The sequence below is a fragment of the Drosophila nasuta genome, chromosome 2R (assembly GCF_023558535.2).
Source record: "Drosophila nasuta strain 15112-1781.00 chromosome 2R, ASM2355853v1, whole genome shotgun sequence".
Classification (NCBI taxonomy): Eukaryota; Metazoa; Arthropoda; class Insecta; order Diptera; family Drosophilidae; genus Drosophila; species Drosophila nasuta.
The window spans coordinates 26230875-26251792 of record NC_083456.1 but is presented as its reverse complement, the minus strand read 5'-3'; the positions used below and the strand labels follow the sequence as shown (position 1 = coordinate 26251792).

General features: G+C 39.2%; 1 protein-coding gene across 7 annotated transcripts in view; it reads right to left on the bottom strand.

Moving 5' to 3' along the window:
• Nucleotides 1–1250: 1250 nt before the first annotated feature.
• LOC132787072 (uncharacterized) overlaps nucleotides 1251–20918 on the bottom strand; it is a 116385-nt gene continuing 96717 nt past the window's right edge. For all 7 annotated transcript variants that reach the window (XM_060793957.1, XM_060793955.1, XM_060793961.1 and 4 more), the window contains 11 exons: nucleotides 11708–11763; nucleotides 11408–11592; nucleotides 11106–11348; nucleotides 9108–9313; nucleotides 8827–9044; nucleotides 7729–8155; nucleotides 6069–6133; nucleotides 5085–5307; nucleotides 4343–4470; nucleotides 4148–4258; nucleotides 1251–4060 (listed from right to left, as the gene is read on the bottom strand). In XM_060793957.1, the coding sequence (XP_060649940.1) occupies nucleotides 3803–4060; nucleotides 4148–4258; nucleotides 4343–4470; nucleotides 5085–5307; nucleotides 6069–6133; nucleotides 7729–8155; nucleotides 8827–9044; nucleotides 9108–9313; nucleotides 11106–11348; nucleotides 11408–11592; nucleotides 11708–11763 (2120 nt within the window). In that variant the 3' untranslated portion in view covers nucleotides 1251–3802. The remainder of the gene's footprint in view (nucleotides 4061–4147; nucleotides 4259–4342; nucleotides 4471–5084; nucleotides 5308–6068; nucleotides 6134–7728; nucleotides 8156–8826; nucleotides 9045–9107; nucleotides 9314–11105; nucleotides 11349–11407; nucleotides 11593–11707; nucleotides 11764–20918) is intronic.

Sequence of the window (20918 nt, the reverse complement as noted above, 5' to 3'; positions counted from 1 at the left end):
ATTGTCCTCACGTCTAGACATAATTTCTTCAATCATTTATTACCTAATTAAGTGGAAGTATAAATGCCAAGCTCAGCCACCCAGTGTTCGGATGGGCGTGGCTCGCAGGCGCTATTCAGGGTCGCTACTCTGGCTACTGTTCTTCTTCTGGGCCATCGCCTTTTGTGTATGTGAATTAACTGGCAGCATTCCAATGATTGACCTTCCCTTCAAGCCCTGGCCCACATCAGAGTCGAAGTGTGCAAGTATTTGTGGTTTTACGTACGTATGTGTGTGTGTGTGTTGTTTTCTGTGGCTCCTCGAGTGGAAGCCACTTGAATTTAAGGCTTGCCTTGAGCCATAGCAACTCGCACTCGCCTTTGTCTTCGCTTCATCTTTTGTTCGTCGTCGTCTTCGCTTCGTCGACATCTTCTGCGGGGCATTGTGTGCATTTTTTTTTTGTTCACTTCTTTCTCTTTGCCATTTGTTTGCGGCATCTGCCGCATCTTTTTGCTTTTCCGTGCACAAAGTGATGCTCCACTACATACATATAGTATATATTTTCTGTTCTTTTTGCTATTTTCGTTGTGTTTTTCGGCAACGCTTCCCTTTGTTGGGCCATTGTTGTGCGGCTCAATTGTGTCACACGGCTTTGATCGCTGCGCTGCTCTCTGAGGGTCAATAATGAAGTACACACAGCGAACTAATAGTGGCAGCAGATGCTCCACTTTAAGCTATCCATCTATATAGAGAGGGCGAAGTTTATCTCTCCTTATTGACATTCAAATTAAAATAGTTTTTCATACTTACGTTTTCTTCAAGTTGGAATTAATAGTCAGCATTTTATTTTATGTTTCATAGTTTTTATTATTTTTCTGTTTGTATTTATTTTTGTTGCAGTTGTTGTTGCTTTTACAATGTTTCATTATAAATATGCCACGCGATTCACTTCTCTTCATGGACTAACGTAAAGCCCTTGACATAGTCATGTACATACAAACAAACTATTCGTATTTGTATTTGTTTCTATTCCTTACTTAAGTATCATATTTCTGTTTTTTTTTTATGTTTTTCATCATTTGTATTCTATACGCTATATTCTGCTCCTTTTTTCTATTAGTTAGCCGACTTGAATTCCTCAACTTAACATACTGCAAACTTACGGGTTTAATTATTCCTCATGCATATTTTAACTTTTCATTTCTCATTTTTCATTAACATAGATTTGTGCTACATTTTCTCTTAATGCAGCTAACTTTTCTTGGTTTTCATTTTCACTTAACAGTATTGATCTAGTTGTTGTTTTTTGTTTTTGGTTTTTTCTTTCATTTAAACGGTACTTTACATTGTAGCTACGCCTCGTGTGCTGTGCTAACCTGAGAGCACAATGACAAAGTAAACGGGATGTAAACAATAATGATATTATTATTATTAATCGTATTATATATATATATATTTGTAATATTAAAGCTGATAGATATACATACAGATATCAGATATGCTAATCCGATTAGTTATTGACATAGTTGTGTAAGTGGAAAGTGTAGCCTGTAACCTCTTTTGAATTAATTGTGTTCTTGCTGGTTGTCAAGAAGAGATTGCAGCTACTCACTTATGCGATTCTGTCTGACAACGGCTTTAATTTGCTTTTAAATTCGTCTAATATTAAGTAGCTACAAGCTGGCATAAGCTGGTTCTCATGGGGAACTATTTTTTCTTATTTTCATTTTTTCTTTCGAGTGCATTGCCGAATGCTTGAACATATTTACGAGTAAGTAATTCGATTTAAGTATATATTTTATTTTTGTATATTTGGTTTAGGGTATATTTATATATTTAATTTTATATATTTTGTTTGCGCTGTGTTTGTTTTTTGTATTCGCTACAAATAGTGTCAACAGTGGTATAATGTTTGCAAGAGAATCGAATCCAATTTCTTTGCATATTAATTTTCGACTAAGTTGTATTCTCTAACTGAAGCATAGGCTAGGGTGCACCAATAGCATTATGTAACATATGTATATATATATATATAGGTATATAGGTATACGAGTATATATATATATGTTGTTTAGGTATATCAAGTTAGCATGTATAAATATGAATATATAACACATATCGTCAATGTATATGCATTAAGGAAGACATTTTTTCATGATTGTGACCATTTTGTTTTATTCAGCGCATTTTACACATTTCTCTCTCTCTTTCTCTTTCATGTTCTCTCGATTTTTCAATTTTGGAATGCACGAGTTCGTGTTGCCTTTTGTCAAATGGTCAAGCTTAGGCTTAGTGTGTGTTAGTGTGTGTGTATGTATGTTTTTTGGGAGTGACTGTGTCTAAAACACTCAATTTATATTCATTGATTTTTGCATTTGACCTAGAATTATGTACATAATCTAATTGTTTTTCTTTTCTGGTTTTTACATACTTTTGCTTTACTTTAGTTTAAGGCGCAACTCAAGTTGGGTTCAATGTACAATAACTATTTGTTTGTTTTGTTGTTGTTGCTGTTTGGGTAATTTAATATTTGTATTCATAGTTCATCATCGTAGATTTCTTGTGTGTGTATATCGTTGTTGTGTATATATATTTAAATTGCATGTACATATGTATATAGAGGTATGTACAAAGGGTCAGTTTATACGATTCTCTGTGTATATTTAGGTGTTCATTTTGATATGTACTGTTAGTATCTTATTAAATCAACCATTTACTCAATTTATTTACAGCTTGAAAACGTAATTGCAACTCAATTTGCGTGATTTGTGAAACCTTCTCAAAGAAACACAAATTGAACTTAGGAAAATAAAATTCAATATAGAACTGTTAATGAAACCTTAATTCTCTTGGCGCCTCATAAAACAATAAAAAGCGTGTGATGGATTTACAATTCAATTAAAAAGAGAATAAATAAATAATTTGATAGCAATAAATAAAAAGAGAAGTTAGTAAATATGTTCTAGTATTTTTCTTTTGTATACTTTTATCGTATAAAACACTAGCTACGTGTATGCTTCTTCTCCATATACATATGTCAGAATATATGTATGTAGATGTAAACCTTAAATTGATACCAAGTCTCGCTCTATGTACACACATCTCTTTCAATTATTATCAATATAAATATAGTTACTTTTATCGCTAGTTCTCTATCGTTAAGTTTCCGTTTAACATTATATATTATATGTAGATATTTTCATTCAATTATTATTAAGATAATTATTATTTAGACAGCAGTTTTTTAAGTTTTGGTTTGGATTTCGTTTTCGTTTTCGGTTTCGGTTTGACTATGTAAAGTTTTATTCGTAATTGTGGTGTGTACATCAATTACACGATGTGTCTATCCAAAAACATAAGAGCACATTCTTCAAGTTAACAACAAAGCGCCCGAATGTTTTCTTTTCGTTTTTTGCTAACACGAAGCTAGCCCCTAAAAGTATACAACATATTTTGCTAATTATGTATGTAGATTCCTAACACTAGAAACTCACATTTAATGCTGCTGAATAGGTTTTAGTTTTCGTTTTCGTTTTGGTTTTTCTCTTTTTTGTTTTGTAGCTACATACACATCTAGATATCGCACATACACACACATCATTCGCCTCTTAAGTATACGTATAATTAAGTAAGTGTATCGTTATCGTATTGAGTGAGAGCACCGCCGAAATGAAAATTCCCACCCAGTTGACCCTCCCCTAAGGATGTTTGCCCCGTTCCCCGCCCCTTGCTGCTTGCTTACAAATTACATACTACATACATACTCATACTTTCAGTTAGTAAATTGGATAGAGTTGCCTTAGCTTCGGCTGCTGCTGCTGTGTCATGTTGCGAGCACATTGCTCATACGCAGCGTGCCCCGGACGGTGACTGCCAGCGAGAGCAGCAGGAGGGAGAGCAACCGACTGGCTGCCGTCTGTTGGCCATGGCCATGACCACTGCGAGCTGCGCTCGTGCTTTCCGGCCACACGACATCGACTTCAGACATTTTGAAAATGCTCAGCAGTCGGTGGGATTGCAGCTCATTGTGCTCGTGGTTGATCTGCTGACTGATGGTCCTCAGTATCGCGGTGCATTCGTCCTGCACACGATACAGGAAATAATAACAATAATATTGAGCTCTTGCTGTGTGCTCTCAGTGATGAACTTAATAAAACTAAATACAAACCTTTTCGCGACGCAGCAGCTCAATGTCCTTTAGCTTGCCATCGTGTGGCAGACGGGCGGCAATGATGATATTCTCCTCCGTCATGTTGAATAGCGTCAATGTGCATTGTGTCTGTGAAATGGGCAATTGACAGCGTATTGCAATTAATATTTGAGTAAGACAGAGCTCTGCGTCTCTGGATTCCACGCTTCTCACCTGATTATTGATGTAGGTTGTCACGTATTGTTGCAAGGCGCGAACCGCATCCTGTACCCCAAGGTTGGTGTGTGGACGCAGCAGGGCCTCATCGGCAGCGCTGTAACCGAGCAGCAGGAACACGCCACCTGCCAAAGCACAAGCACAAATAGTATGCCATAAATCTCAGAAATATACATACTATATATATGATTTACACTCGACCCAACTGAGACTGCAAAATGAAACGCAACGCAACGTGGGACGTAGACAAAAAGAAGGCACGTAAGAGCAGCTTTTGTGAATCTGACTCAAAGAAGCGACAAAGTGCAACTGGAATGTGAGTGTGGGGGGGGGGAGCATACATAAGAATAACATCATCAGCTGCTGCTGCTCTCGATGAAAAGCTCTTTAAAATACTGTCAGCTACATGCAAAATAATATTGTATATGTGTGTAGCTGGCGAGTAGCCTCACTTGATGGCTGAGCTGTAACTGCAAAATGGAGCAAGCTTGCCAGGCAACGCTTCGTCATTGCCTGTCGCCGGCGATAATCGTAAAGTGCTCAACAGAAAACAGACTTCACAGACTTCAGACTGTGAAGTACAATGCACAGAAAGAGAGAGAGAGAGAGCAATGAAATTTATACATAAGTATAATGGAAGTGACGACGCATCAAACGGATGGAAAAACTGCATTTGGATGAGCTGGGACCGAGACATAGAGAGAGAGAGAGAGAGAGGAGGGGAGAGCAAGCAACTAACCTGGCAGAATGTATTCCCCGGGCGGTGGCTTCATGCAGATGAAACGTCCCGAATAGCAAAGGCAGCGGCCGCGGAACGCTTGATAAGCTGGCGAGGCGTGACTGTAGAAGGCGAGGGCGGTGCGACACGGCGCAAAGGGGACGCAGAGGGCGTGACAGGTGAGTGTTAGCGAGTCGCCGCAGCTGCACAGTTCGCTGCACTCGGCATCGTCCAAGGAGTAGATCTGAAAGTATGCGAAGGTTGAAGATGTTGTTGTTTCTGTTGTTGTTGATGATGCCTTTTAGCTTAATTTTTGTGGGCATTATGTTACGCATACGCCCTGTTGGTAGCGCTTACAATTCACAGCGCTAATTGCATTGCACTTGCTGCAAATTATTGCTGGCAGCACGTAGCACGTAGCAAGCAGCAAGCAGCAACAAGCTGCAAGTGAAAAGAAAAGTGGCCAAAGTGCATTGTTGCTGCTGCTGCTTTCTGTTTTTCGCTTATGTTTTTCATTTTATATTTATTTTTTGGTTTTATATTCCATGTTGTTCGCGTAGTGTTTCGCTTGCCATTTTCATAGTGCTGTTGTTAAATGTGGTAATATCTTTTCGTTTGGGCACGTGCCGACACGTAAGCCAAGCACAAACACACAAACACACACACACACATACACACTGTTGCACTCACACACACACACACACATACACGTTCTCGTTCTCGTGATTTTGCAACTTAAAGTTGTCCGTTTGTTTTGCCTGCATTCGCTCGCTGTGCGCACTTTTAGTTATGTAAATGTGTTTTAATAGCACTTTTTGAACTTCGCTCGTGAACAACAACAACAAAATACAAAACAAATTTTAAATAAATCTCGCTCGCGGGCAAAACTTGTGACCCCCTTTTTGCCAAGCAAATGAAAGCATTTTAATTGCCACAAAACTGTTGACGATTTGCAACCATTACATAAATGTTAATATAAAAAAGAGAAATCATAGTTTAACTTACCCGCTTGCTGCTGCCCTCGCGTATTAGTTGATCACTTTGATGGGGACGTTGAACGACGCAATTTCCTAGAAGAGGGAGAAAAAAAGGAGTATCTATTAGCACATAATTTAATTCCTCATTTATACAAGGCTGACACAGATGTTAAATACGCCAAAAGCCGTCTAATAACTAAGGCTTTTTTGTGCTGACAGCAAAAAGAATGTGTGACAATTTATAAACATTTCACATGCCAGCAAAAATACCCCACACATTAGTCCCCAGTTTGTCCTTTTTTCCCAGCACGTGTGTTGACGAGTTGGCTTAAGTGTATTTGGCTCTAAAGTGTGTTAATTGTTGGCCCGTAAGGCACATGCTTGGAGTGCTGGCCAAAAACAATAGAGCTCTAACGAACCAAAGTCTTTTAACTATCGCCTAGGGGCATAAATATGTCTATGTTGGCAAATGAATTACGAAAAACTTTGCCAATAAATCACGTTCACACATCTTTTGCAAATCTTATTTACATTTTTAATTAATAAACAAAGTTTTTGGCTTCAACGGGTCACTTGTTTGCATTAAATAAATAAATAATTGAACACAACTCGTGTTGTTGTGTGTGTGTTTTAGGCAAAAACCAAATCATTTATATTGCAAAATACTTAAACGAAGGCACCCCCCAAAAACACACACACACACATGAGTAAATCAATAATAGATGAGACATGCAAACTGCTAAACTCGACTCGTTCGCTTTATAACTATAACAACAAACAACAGTTCAGACCGCACGCGACTGTCCCAATGGTCCAAAATAATTACAGCTTAAATTTGTATATACATATATGCTATACAAATATATATATATATATACTATACTATATATGAGCATGTGGCAATGTTTGTTCAAGTCCATTGACAGACGACGTGTGGCAAACAAACAAACTCATTTGCATTTTTAATGATATTTCAAAATAGTTTTGCTCTCTGTGAAATGCACAATAATCGTTTTGTCGGAAGTATTTAATGAATGAGAAAAATATGAAAATATTTATTATTTTAAAGTCAGTTGCCCAAAAAGATGCCCTGAGTGCTGAGTGAGTTGACTGAGTGGGCTGAACGAAGGCTCTCCACAACGATTAATTGCCACATCAGCCAAAAAACAAACTCATTTCCGGTTGATGGTCACTTACACACACACACCTACGCAGGTCATGCATACGGAATGCTGCATTTTAAATGTGGAGGAATGAGGCACAAATATGTACAATGCATGTGACGTTGAGTTGTTGTTTCAATTAGCCGCAGAACCACATCAACCACATCAATTATGTTGAAAATTTTGCAAAACGGAAACGAGCTGACAGCCTTCTGATATATCCTTAGTCCCTTGACAGAAACACTCATTCATTCACTTACTCACTCACTCACTCACTCACACATCAGCTAATTGTGATAAAATGGAAAAGTTTTCGAATGACAAGCGCATTAAGCTAATCATCGGAAAAGTGACCCACAACGTGAAAAGGTTTCCCGAACTCAAAAATGTAACCGGAATGTTGACCGGAAGTGCGGGCAAGCTTCAGGCCTGTTATCGCAATCACAGCCACTCAGCGGCCACTCAGAACCATTTCCCGTTCTCGTTCCCGTTCCCATTCTTTTCCGAACAGATGCATTTACTTACTTGGCGGCTGCGTTGTTGTTGTGGTTGCCATTGTTGTGGTCGTTGTGGTTGTCGGCTCTGTGATGCTGATGCGGTGCACAAATTCTGTTGTTTCCATTTGGTCAACAAAAATTACGGGATCATCGAAATCGACGCCCTGCCGTCCAAGGCCAGCATTTTGTCCATTTCCATTTCCATTGCCATTTTTCTTGCCCTGCCGCTGCCGATGGTCACCTTTGCCATTGCCATTTCCATTTCCACTTCCATTGCCAATCCCATTTCCCCCCTTGCCACTTGTGCCATGTATATTGTCGTGTTCATTGCCGCCGCCACGATAATCGTCATTTCCGCCATTTCCGCTTGCATCGTTTCCGCTGTGTAACGGCACCGAATCGGGCGGATCGAGATAATTGTGTTCCACCGATGCTGGCTCTGATTTCTCCTTTGCCTGTTTCGGTTATCATGAGTTTCGTTTCGTTCGTGTTCCGATTGTTTGGTTGCGTTGCGTGGTTTTTTCAATTTTATACAGCAGTTATTCATTTTTATTTATTTATTTGCAGAGTGTGTTTTTTTTTTTGTTGTTGGTTGTTGTTGGTTGTTGTTTTTGCGGTTTTTGCGGTGCATTGTTGCAGGGATGTGGCAATGATTGTTGTTAGTAATGGTTGATACATGAAAAGAAGATGTTAAAGGTATTTTTTTTCCTTTTTATCAATACGTATGCACGGAATATTTCTCTCTGTATTGTATTTAATCTTGCTGGTGCAACAAAAAGCGCAGCAACTGTAGCCACAGCAGAGGAGCACAAATAAGGAAAAAAAAACAAGCACGAATTGATTGCTTTGTCGGTTTGAATTCATAGTCGGACATTGGGTCATATTGTGCGCTTGGCTTTTCAACTCTCTGCTCAGCCACTGATTGAGTGCTGATTGGAAAACAGACAGATTGAAGGATAAATGGATGGATGTGTGTGTGCTCGCTCGTAACAGCAGCAGCAGCAGCAGCAGATGCTGGCGGGGGTAACATTCAAAGCAATGTTTACTGCAACAGCAACTGCAACTGCTGCCCAATCGGATTCACAATTAGTTTGGCCTAATGGTCAGGCTCTGCTCTGCTACTTACCTTGAAGATATGCGTTGCTGGTTTCCTTGGCGTTTGCTTTGGCTGCAAACTGGTTGTGGTCGTTGTTGTTGTTGGCGGCGGTGGCGGTGGTGGTGGCGGTGCCCGAGTCGTAGTTGTTGTTGTCGTAGTTGTGGTCGTCGTCGTCGTTGTCGTTGTTGTTGTTGTGAGGAAACCCAACTCGGCCAAACGCTTCATATGAAAGTCCTTTTGCGCTTCAACTACAAGAGAGGCATTTATTTGCAATTATGTGTGACGATGCAGTTCGTCTACAACCAACTCACCAACGCAGGGATTCATCCAGAGCAGGCGACGCCAGCCAACACATTGATAGGCGTGCTGGGGATCTGTGCCCTGGCAGGCGCAGGTGGTGCGCAGCATGGTCCCCAGTATGCCAATCATTGCGGTGCGACAACCGCTGGGACGGCCGGCACACTTCTTCGTCACACTGTCCACGGCACAGGCTTGCTCGTAGTACTCCAGCTTCAGTCTGTGAGAAAAAAAGAGAGCAGAACGAACACATACATATATAAAGTAAGAGCATGAAGAAATGTGTGTTAACATGTGTTGCTCCCCTTCCCTCCAGAGTTGCTTGTCAGTTAGTTGCAGTTATCGTCATTGTTGTAGTCTGTGAATAAACGTCTCGTTACCTGCAGTCAGAGTCTGAGTCTGAGATTGATGCCATGCAATTTGTGCTGGAATTACTCGAGCTACTGCCTGATATTCTACTGCATTTTATGGTACTGCAGATGCTTTCTTCTACCGCAAAGCGGCAACAAAATTTACGGCATCAGGTTTACGACTCTCTCTCACTGTGGAAAGTGCGTGTGTCTGTTGTGTAAAGTCTACGCTGCGTATACGTAATATGCAGTTGTCTTCAATGTATGACAAATATGTGTTATGTTAACTTCTGTAATTAGGCTGCTGTGTTGTTAAGTGAAGTTCTGAATTTAGTATTTTGCGGTTGCTGCATAATTTCGGCTTAACTATATAACTATAATGCGAAAGCAGTCAATAATTGCATAATTTGTCGCAAGCCTTTGGCTAATTATATAGTATATAGTTTAATGATACAGCAATCTTATATAAAACGATGCTTGGACAATGAAGCTGTCTTGGACCACAAATGCCCCTCGAATGTTATGCAAATTGCGTTGCAGTTGCAGTTGCAGTTGAAGTGTTTCGTGACGTGGCACGTGGCCGTGGTGAAGGAAGCCAAACTAAGCCAAAGCCAAGTAATAAAACAATTTCTACCCCAACTGCTGTGCTGCAACAATGCAACGTTACACGTGCTCGCATGTAATACACGTCGTATGCGTAATAAGTCAACATAAGCACTCTAAGAAGGCTGCAGTTGACTTCTCTCCCTGTCTTTCGCTCTCCCTGGCATAGAAAATGAGCGTCATTAGTGCAATTTAGTTGTTTACTAAGGCAAGTGAGATTCACTTAAAAGGCAATTAATTTTGCCAGCCACAGGCAGAGCTCCACCACGTACTCTGCGGTTGTTCAGCCGTAACATGACAACAAACACAACAAACCTCCCTCCCTCCACACACACCCCTCTTTTAACCACCCTCACATACTTGCAAAGCCTTGCGTTGCATCGTATTTATCACTTAACTTTGTGTTTGACACATTCGCGGCCTGGCTTCAAGTTTGGCTACCCAACTGAAGTGCCGAAAGTGCAGTTTCATCCTTGCCAGGAAGCCAGAAAGCCAGGATGCCAGCATGCTGTGGCATGTGTCGTCGTCATCGTCATCGTTGTTGTTGTCGTGTCGTATTTAATGAAGAGCCTGGCACAAGCACAAAGTGGTAATTTAACGCCCTGTTTGACGCTAACGCGGATTTTGGTCTGATAACCAAAAACGAAAAATGCCGAAAACAACTTGAGACATGAAGCACAGTGTCTGTAGTCTGTGGTCGGTGAAGGCATCATCAACACGCTGCTTAATGAGTTTGTCGACAAAATCAGTGCAGAGCCATCAAAAGTTGCGGCTGCTGTGACTAAATGCAGGTAATTCAATCTACTACATACGAGTACAAGAAATTCAATTTTATTTAATTGAATTGTAGCCACCAGCCAAAAATCACTTCACATGGACTCGCAGATTAAAGCGAACTGCGGATTTACATGCGTTTCGCATATTTCCGTTTCCGTTTAGCGAGCATTTGAATTATGGACACGAGACCGTGAACGAACGAGATTCGTGCAACATGGAGGAGTTGCAACTATAACAATTTGACCCTAGCACACACACGCATACACTTGCACACACACTCACCTGCACTCGCGATCCTCTTTGCAGTTGTCGGCAACCACATGGCACGCCGGTGGCGGATGGTAGTAAATGCCATTCGAGCTGGCTGGATTATTGTTATCGGGCGGTCGCTGTGCGCACACGGGATGCAGTTTTTCCTGTGCAATCATGCACATGTCGTGCCGATTGCCGTTCTGTTGCTGTTGGCTCGGACTGTTGTTGTAGTTGTTGTAGCTGTTGTTATTGCCATTGCTGTTTGTGGTTTTTCTGCCGAACAATGAACAATAAGATTATAGAGAAAGGGAAGGGGAACTTCTGCCACTTACTTGCATAGACAAAAGGCAATGTCCAGGCTCAAGTCCTCGTGCGGTCCTTTGTAGAAGGACTGCAATGATGTCATGCACGCATTGCGATTGCAACGATGCAGCTCGCAATGCATCAGCATTGGCTGCAGCGACGATGAGCAGGCTGGATCCTCTCGGCAGGTATCCAACGCTGTATGGCAGGTACTCTGCGCAGTGTTTGAATGAATTTGCATTGCATTGTGTTGTGTTGTAGTGTGTTGTACAATTGGGATAACAAAAAGTAGAAATATTCACAGCATTCACAGCTGAGCCACAACTTACCTGAAAGTGTTGCTTGATTATTTCCGTTGAGAGGTCAACTTCCACATCCTGACCACCTGCAGCATCAGACGTGCCCAAGTGAGCATTCAAGTTAAAGTTGCAATTTTTGGCCAAAGTATTCGCCAGAGACACACGCACACACACACAATTTGTAGCCGCAAAATGTTGATTGTACGAAAAAACGTTTAAAGACTTCCATTAGTTATCAATTTATGGCAAACTGAATACTTTGTTTAAATACAATAATTTATTTTACCAAAATGCACTTCAAATCAAATGCTACTCAAACTGCTGCCACCAACATGAATGAATTCTCTTTAGTTTTTTTTTTTTGCATTTTGAATTATTGCAAACTAATTAAAATGTTTTATTCATTTGTTTGCCAATTGCTTGGAAAACATTGGCATTTATTTGGCGGTATGTTATTAATTAATATTTTTGCTTTTTGTCGCATTCTGTTTGAATGTTGAATGACATATTATTATTATTCATTATTGCATTAATTACTAACTAATTAAGATATTAACGTGCATATTTGATGCGATTACTTTTCATATCAAGTGTGTGTGTGTGTTTATCACAACATTTATGATTCGCTGGCCGTTATTTAGAGCTCATTTAATTCGCTGGCTAGATGGTAAATAATCCTAATTACAAATGATTATCGACAGCAGCATAGAGAGTGAAAAGGAAGTGTGTTTCGCATCATGTTGGGTGGCAGAGCAGCTGGTGCCATTTTATCGATTGCATTTTAATTAACCAACTTGTCGTTGGCTCTTCTACTCATTTTCATTTAAAGACCCAAACCCACCAAAGAGCGACCCTCGAGCTCAAAATTTGGAGCGGTGTCCCACACAAAACCCGACGCAGATCCGCCCATAAATTATCGAAAGAATCGAATAATGTGAACCGAAATAAATAAATAACGAAATTAAAAGCAAATACATCTATATATATATTATGTATATACGTATATATTTTCCAAATTCGTTGCCAACAAACTTGATGGGGGCTTTCAAATGGGGTAATCAATTTGTACTTTCAACTTTCAAATGGAGAGAGAGAGGGGAAAAAAGATGGAGGAAGGAGAGCGCAGACTGTTTTATATATATTTATAATATTTTTACGATTATTAAGTGAGCAGCAGGGGGCTGACTACTGGTGCAGCGGGGGGCTGCGGAGCGGGGAGTTTCTGATCAAACACAACTAATTACTAGAGTTATACGCATTATTCATTAATATTTTCAATAGTTTTGTCGGCCTTCAAGACTACGACCTACGACGTTAGATGATGATTATTATTATTATAAAAATATTATTACTTATTATTTTTGTTGTTAAGGGGAGGCGATTACTAGCGAATCGAGTAATTGTTTTCAGTGTGAGTGTGTGTGTTTGTGAAATGTTTCTGTTTGCCTGAGGTAGAAATGGAGTCAATGGAAATGTTGTTTCATTTGAATGAGCTCTGACTGTATTTGTTGTTGTTTATTCTGGCTACTAAATACAATTAACTGTTTTGTCTTTCGTGTACTTTCGTGTGGAATCGAAATAAACACAAACCGAAAACTGTCAATGCACGCAAAGCCAAAGAGGACGAAAAGGAAACGAAAATAAAAATCGAAGAAGCACAAATCAAATCTGAGCAGCTGCGTTGCAAAAAAAAATATGAAAACCAAATGAAAAATCAATTTTGATTTTTGTTTCGATTCGAATTTCTGATTCCAAAATATCCAAAAAAGAAATGAGTATACGAGTTTTGGTTTTTGGGTTATTGATTGGCAAATTGTTTGCTTGTCTTATTGAAGATGAAATTGTTGAAATCTTTCTGTATTGAGATATTTAATTGATTTGCATGAATTTATGAATTTATGTTTTTCTTTGTTCGTCGTGTTGTATTTGTTTGTTATTTTAGTTGAACACGCAAACGAATGGTTGTAAAAAATTTGCATTTGTAACAAAATTGATTGTTGAGTTTGAAAAAAGAAATGTTTGTAACGCATGTTGTTGTTGTACTTAGTAGTTGAATTAGTTGTGATTGTAACTGTAACTGTTATTGTAATTGTAATTGTAATTGTTATTGTTATTGTTCTGGTTTCAAAAAACGGGTGCATCGAAAAATTTTTTATAAAAAATGTGCATGAATTAAATGTAACAAAAATTATTTTGTCAGCTTTAAGTTTTTTTTTATGTATATTTTAATGAATTTTGTTTTAAGTTTGATTTCAGTTGATCTCATTTAAGTCAAGAAAATGTACAATGTATTTATATTAACAATTTATACACCTCTTTAGATATATTTAGTTTATTTTTGTTATTTTATAAGCAAAAAGACAAAACAAAATTCATTGTAAGAAATTCTCTTAACGAAGTTTGAAGCAATCGTATTAAATTTGATTTGGTTTTTGATTTTGTTGAATAATTTTTAGAAAATTTCCAAAACATTTTCGTAAAAAAAAACAAGTGGCAAGCTACGTACGGAAAAAATTGAACTAAAAATGTATGTAAACTTGTAATTGATTTTGATAATATTGAAATATATATATTGTGACGAACACCACGAGGTTCTACTCGTCTAAGCCTACTCTGTCTAGCTAACTTGCCGGCTCAGTTCAGGGCTGGGGTGGGTCTTTGGCTTCGACTGGGTAGTAAGTCATCATAAATTAAAGTGTAGACAGAGTGTAATACTAGGGGAGAGGGACAGTACTCATCTCGCATTATCTCAGACGCTCGCACATTCAGTGCCCAATCAAAATTAAAAGTTTAACGCCTCATTGTTTTCTTCTCCATAATATTCAGTATTTTAATACACATACTTCATTTTGTTTATAAAAATTATCTCTAATTAACAATAGTGCTTGATTTATCGAGCTATTATTTATCGTTACGTTAATCTGTTTTGTTTAAATATTTGTCTTCATGACTTAATAATACGAAAAATATACCAACACGGAACACACGGAATTGAAAGCCTCACAATCACAACCCCAATCAACTATAAATACAGTCACGGCTATGCCGTACTTACGCACTTTCCATCGAAGTTAGCAGGCCTGATAACCGATGAATCCGTCGTAGCATATATGATTGTTGATGATAGCTGTTAAAGATGATAAAAGGTTATGGTTATCAGGCTATCAATCCCTATGTACCCATGTTGGCTGTGTGAAAAGTCGAAAAAATGAGTTAGTTGATCTGACAAGTACTATTTACAAATTCAATTTAATTTTTCAAGTATTCAAACCATGTTGGCACTTTTAGTGCATTTTACGAACGAAAACAATCCAATGCAGATGGTGCTGGCGGGTTTTGTGTGGAGCCGTAGATCTCTCGCCGGAAGATCTACGCTCCTTTGAACGTCTCTAGTATCGCCTTCGCTTAGCCGCTATCGAATACCGTTTGATAATCTGCAGCGAAGATTCGCTGCCGCAAGATTATCGCCTTATTCCCACTCTAGCCGGTTGTTTGCAGCGAGGTTCGCCGCCTTCACCCAAAACTCCCTTAGGCTTGCAGGTTAGGGTGAATATCCGCGTGCGCTTCACTAGTTGCACTTGTTCAACAAAAGGGGGGGGAGACGAGGATCGCAATGTGCAACACCTATTCCACTCTAAGGAGGGTCTAGCGGGTGCAATTGCCAGAGGTATGGCCAATAAGCTGCATAAAATAGCATTTTACTGCAAGGTCTAATCAGATGGACACTACTTACCAATCAGTGGCAAAGAGAAAATTTAGCAATTCTAAATTCTCTATTAGAGCCGGCCAATCCAAGTTGGCGACAAAAGAAAACCTTGGATGCCAAAATTGTTGGCTTTCCTTTCTTGGTTGCAGTATTATTTTAAATTTATTTTTGCAATTTTTCTTTGCAAATTTTTGGTCTGATGTAATAATGCTCTCAGTGAAAAAAGTGCATAAGTGAAGATGGCTGCCCTTAGTGAGTACTCAAAGCATCTCTGTGTGGATCAAGGCGATACTTACTACCCGTTCGATAAACTCAACAGTTGAACTATGCTAAGTGGAGTTGCCAACTTAATTAAGGCTTTGGCGCATCAGCTGATGCTTTGATTTGTGACAATCAGATGTTTATTTTTTTTTTTTTTTGCAACTTTAATTTAGACAACTACCTCACAACAGCAGATTTTAATCGAGAGTTCAATCGAAGACGTAAAATCTGAAAGAAGGTAGTTACTCTTTGAATTCCACAAGTCTTTAGCATGAAATTGACCAATTTCCTTGCCCTCTAAATTTTCTAATAGGTATAAGGCCTGTCCAATTTTTCGCTTTACTCGTGCCTTAAGGCCGACTGGTGCAAGCTTAGCGTTGAAATTGTTTGCCATATTGCTCAGTGCCCAGTTACGCTTAATTACTGTCTGGCCAACTTCAAAGGTTCGTTCTTTAGTACGAAAGTTATACGATCTCTGATTCTTTTCATATGCCTTTTTCAGATATTTGTGAATATCAGCACGGATTTTAGAAAATTTGTCAGCACGATCGAGTCGAGCAGTTCCTTCACTTAAGAGATTCAAATTTTTAAGTACTGTGTAGTCTTTACCATGCGTCATCATATGTTGTCCAAATACAACATAGTACGGTGACGCGCCTATCGATTGATGTATGTTATTGCGTAGAGCACAATTGATACTGCTAACATATATATCCCATTCTCGCTGGTCTGATCGAATAAATGATCTTAACGCCGCATTAATGGATCTATTGACTCTTTCAGCTGCATTACTTTGAGGGGAATATGCTCCAGTGAACATGTGTTTGATACCATACGAAGACAAAAATGCAGCGAATTCTCGGCTTTTAAACTGAGTGCCGTTGTCGCTGATTATGAACTCTGGTGTGCCAAAACAGTTAAATACAGTGTTGCGCAAGTGATCAATGATTATTAAAGTCGAAAATTTCTTAACTGGTATAAGAAATGTGAATTTTGAAAGATGATCCAGGATGATAAAAATTCCAATATTACCAAGTTTTGAGCGTGGAAACGGACCTATGAAATCTATGTAGAGTCTTTGAAATACTCGCTCACTAATTGTTTGAATACCCATTGGCGGCTTTAGATTTTGTGTCGGGTATTTTGAGGTTTGACATATTTCGCATTTGCTAATAAAGTCTCGCACTTCCACTACCATTCGTGGCCAATAAAAATGCCTACGAATGCGTTCTAGACACTTCGCTGTGCCGCAATGTGCTGACGTTGGGGTACAATGAGCTGAAACTATCACCGAATTTCTGAGAGATGTAGGGACGTACAGTTTCCAGCCATCGCCAATATCTTCGCTGACGTCGGAAGGCAATACTGCTCTGTAATATAAATATCCGTCTATGATTTTGAAATCCGGAAGATTGGATTTGCTCATCTTCTCTTTTAACTCGACATAATCACTTTCGAGAAATGCATCCGAGTTTAAATCTATCTCTGGTAGTATTTCGAGCTCAACAACATCTACATTTTCTTCGAATGCTCTGGAAAGAGTGTCAGCGACTACATTTTGACTGCCCTTTCGATGTTCGATCTGAAAATCCATTCCTTGTAGCTTTAACGCCCACCGAGCAAGTCTGCCATGAAGGTCTGTTTGATTCATCAACCATTTCAGACTTGCATGATCGGTTATAACTTTGAATGATTGGCCTTCTATATACATACGGAATCGCTTAATGGCTAATACAACTGCCAAGCATTCTAATTCCGTTGTAGAATAATTTCGTTGTGCTTTGTTCAACTTTTTCGACATATATGCAATGGGTAGTTCGTTGCCTTCTGCATCAAGTTGAGCTAATACGGCGCCGATGCCATATGTTGAAGCGTCACATTGCACTATGAATGGCAACTCATAGTTGGGATGACGCAAAAACGGAGCAGCACATAGTCTATGTTTTATTGCTTCGAACGCATGTTGGGCCTCTTCATTCCATTCAAATTTCTTTCCTTTTAGCAGCTCTGTTAGTTCAAAGATGACCGTTGAGTACTGGGGAATAAAACGCTGGTACCAACCAGTCATGCCCAGGAATCGTCTCAGTTGGCGTCTGGACTGTGGCACCGGAAATTCGGAAACGGCTTGCACTTTCATTGGATTTACTCGAAGTGTGCCTTCTCCTACTACATGGCCTAAGTAATCTACTTCTCGTATTCCAAACTGACTTTTGGTAACATTTATTGTTAGTCCCGCTTTTCGTAATCTATTTGCCACTTCGGTCAGATGCAGTAAGTGGTCTTCAAAGTTAGAGGACATGACCAATAGATCATCTAGGTAAACGAATACGTGTTCCTTCATGTCATAGGGAATTACTTGATCCATAAGACGACACATTGTATGAGGTGAGTTACACAAGCCAAATGGCATCCGAGTAAACTGATACAAGGGTCTATTTGGTACCGTAAAAGCAGTTTTGGTCGCGCTTCTTTGTCTAGAGAAATTTGCCAAAAGGCATCTTTTAAATCGATTTTGGAAATGCACTTAACAGATGGCAATCGACTTAGAAGACCTTCTAAGCTAGGCATGGGATATGCGTCCTTCTTCGTCACTGCATTTAGCTTTCGAGAATCAAGACATAGACGATCTTTGCCAGGTTTAACAATCAAAACCACAGGCGAGGACCATGCAGAGTTCGAAGCTTCTTCTATTACTCCTAAACGTAACATGCGGTCAATCTCGGCACAAAGTCGCTTTTCTTTAGCTGGAGATATGGGATAGTATCTTTGTTTAATGGGAGTACTATCTCCTGTGTCTATAGAATGTTCAAGAAGTGTTGTTTTTCCTAAGCCGTCCCTTTCGCATGACGGAAAAAATCAACAACTGCTTGTAATCTGCGTTTTGCATTACTGTAAGAGACAATTTGGGTATCGTTTCATTTTCAATTTCAGATTCAGTTACTGCATTAACATAACTAACAGAAATTCCAAATTTATTCCAAAAGTCAATTCCGCAAATAACATCTTGCGTGATGGCGCTAACAATTAGGAACTCAAACGATTGCTTTGTCGAATTATATTCGATTGGAAGATTAATGGTACCAGCGACCTTTTGAGGTTGTCCATCAGCAGTTTTAACAAATCCTTTGGATTTAAGATAGTTAATATTATTTTCAAGAATGTACTTTGCTAAGTTTCCTCCGATCACGCTTTTATTTGCTCCGCTATCGAGCAAGGCCAAACAACGCTGATCGAGAATGTTGAGGTAAGTAAAGGGTCGTATATCGTTGTCTTTATTTACGATAGCTGATATCCTATAAGAATTTAGTACACGCTTTTTCGACCAAAATGTATGCATACGATGAGCAGCACGCGATTTCGGAGATGTGTGTATTTTTCTTAATCGCAAATGATAAGGTATAAAATGTCGATGAATTTGTAAGTCAGGTAAGTTATTCGATATAGCAGGTGGTTGAGAATACTCTAGAGAATTTGGTTCTATTTTTAATTGCGGATATCCGCTTTTGGTGGTAAGCGAATACCCTTCTGCGAGTTTTCCTGTTTGGTTTTACATTTTGTACAATTTGGTTTATATGTGTCAAGTTTTCCACAGCCATAACAAAATATACGACGTGATTTCAGGCAATCCTGGTAACGATGACCAATTTCATCGCAATTCCAGCATTTGAAATTATCAGAGTACTTCATAGCATTTACATCTGCTGATTCTGAGTCTTCATCTTCCGAGCCTGACTCAGGTCTTTTTCTAAAGCAATCTCATGAATAACTCGGTTGGGGTTATTCGATCGATTTTGATGTTTAGGCAGTTGTGAGTAGAATTCTTCATGTTTGTGACATTCTCTACGAAGGATAGCTAAATTTGAAATTGGGACATGTAATAGTTCATGTCGAAGATCTGGTTTCAAATTATGTTTAACATAAGAGACCAATTCGGTATCGGATAGACGAGAATTAAGCGTATCTGCTATGTTTAACATCGCATCCAGATATTCATCAAAAGGTTCATTAAACTTTTGTTTCCTGCGTCTTAAGCTATCTTTTATGTCTTCATCGGTTCTTTGATTTTGGTATCTTTCGCATAAACGAGAACAAAGATTATACCAATTCCTATGATGAGAGCTACGATGAAACCTCCAATAGAATGTTAACGCTGGACCTGAGAATAGTAAGTGCGCAAACTGATACAACGTATTAAAGTTTCCGCTCAAACAACGAGAGGTCAAGCAATTTATTCGATATATAAAGTCATCGATTGGTATATCAGTTGGTGTACCACTGAACTTAAGATGCCAATTAACAATGGTACTGGAAATTCGGTCAGGCCGATCGAGACTACCAGATATATTTCCTGATTGCCCCAATCCTTCGTTATTCTGATCTGGAATTTCGTTATCCCATTCCAATTGCGGTTCCTCGGAACGAACTATTGGCGGTTGGGCGGCAATATTTAAGTTTCTGAAGGCTAATTCAACCTGATCAGCGATAGTAGCGACTAGTTCAGCTCGAAAGTTATCGAGTGAAGAAGTGATAAGTCCTTGAACTCGTTGTTCAGACACAGCTGGAACGGGTGTGGTTGTACTTCCTGTTGATGCTCGGGGTAAGCGACTTTCTCGCGCAGCATTTTGATGCTGCCTGGAAGTAGGTACATTTTGTTCTAAGCTTGCCCTGTGTTGCCAAGAAGGAGATTGTGCGGCATTTCTCATGAGATTCTCTCTCTGATTAGCTCTTGTTTTGGTCGATCTCGTGGTTTAGTACCAGCGGCTCCCGAGGCTTCGCGTGAAACTGGGGGTGCTGCAACTGTATGAAGCATGCTTAACCCTTCAGATTGTTCTGAGCCAAAAATATCTCCTATCCTGCACGGCTTTTTGCAAGTTGGACAAGTTTCGCTAGTATTGAGCCAATTGGATATACATTCGGAGTGAAAGTTATGACTACAAGGGGTTTTTACTAATTCAAATTCAGACGATTTTAAATCATTGCAAATTTTGCAAAGAATTAGTGAACTAGCTGATGCGAGGTTTTCGTCGCTGCGAGTAACCGGCATAATGAATTAAAATATGAATGTGAACTAGTACGGTATTCGATATTGACAAGGTAATTGACAAAAATAAGTTTACGATATGCGATAATATAGTGTTCAAGTTTTAAGTTTTAAGTTTGGGACTTACCCTTCAATGCGATTTTAAGACAATGCGAAGTGTGTACTGAGAGTCTGAATCTACTTTGATTAGTAACGTATTTGATGAGTGTTTGTGATTGAAAGAGGAACAGATC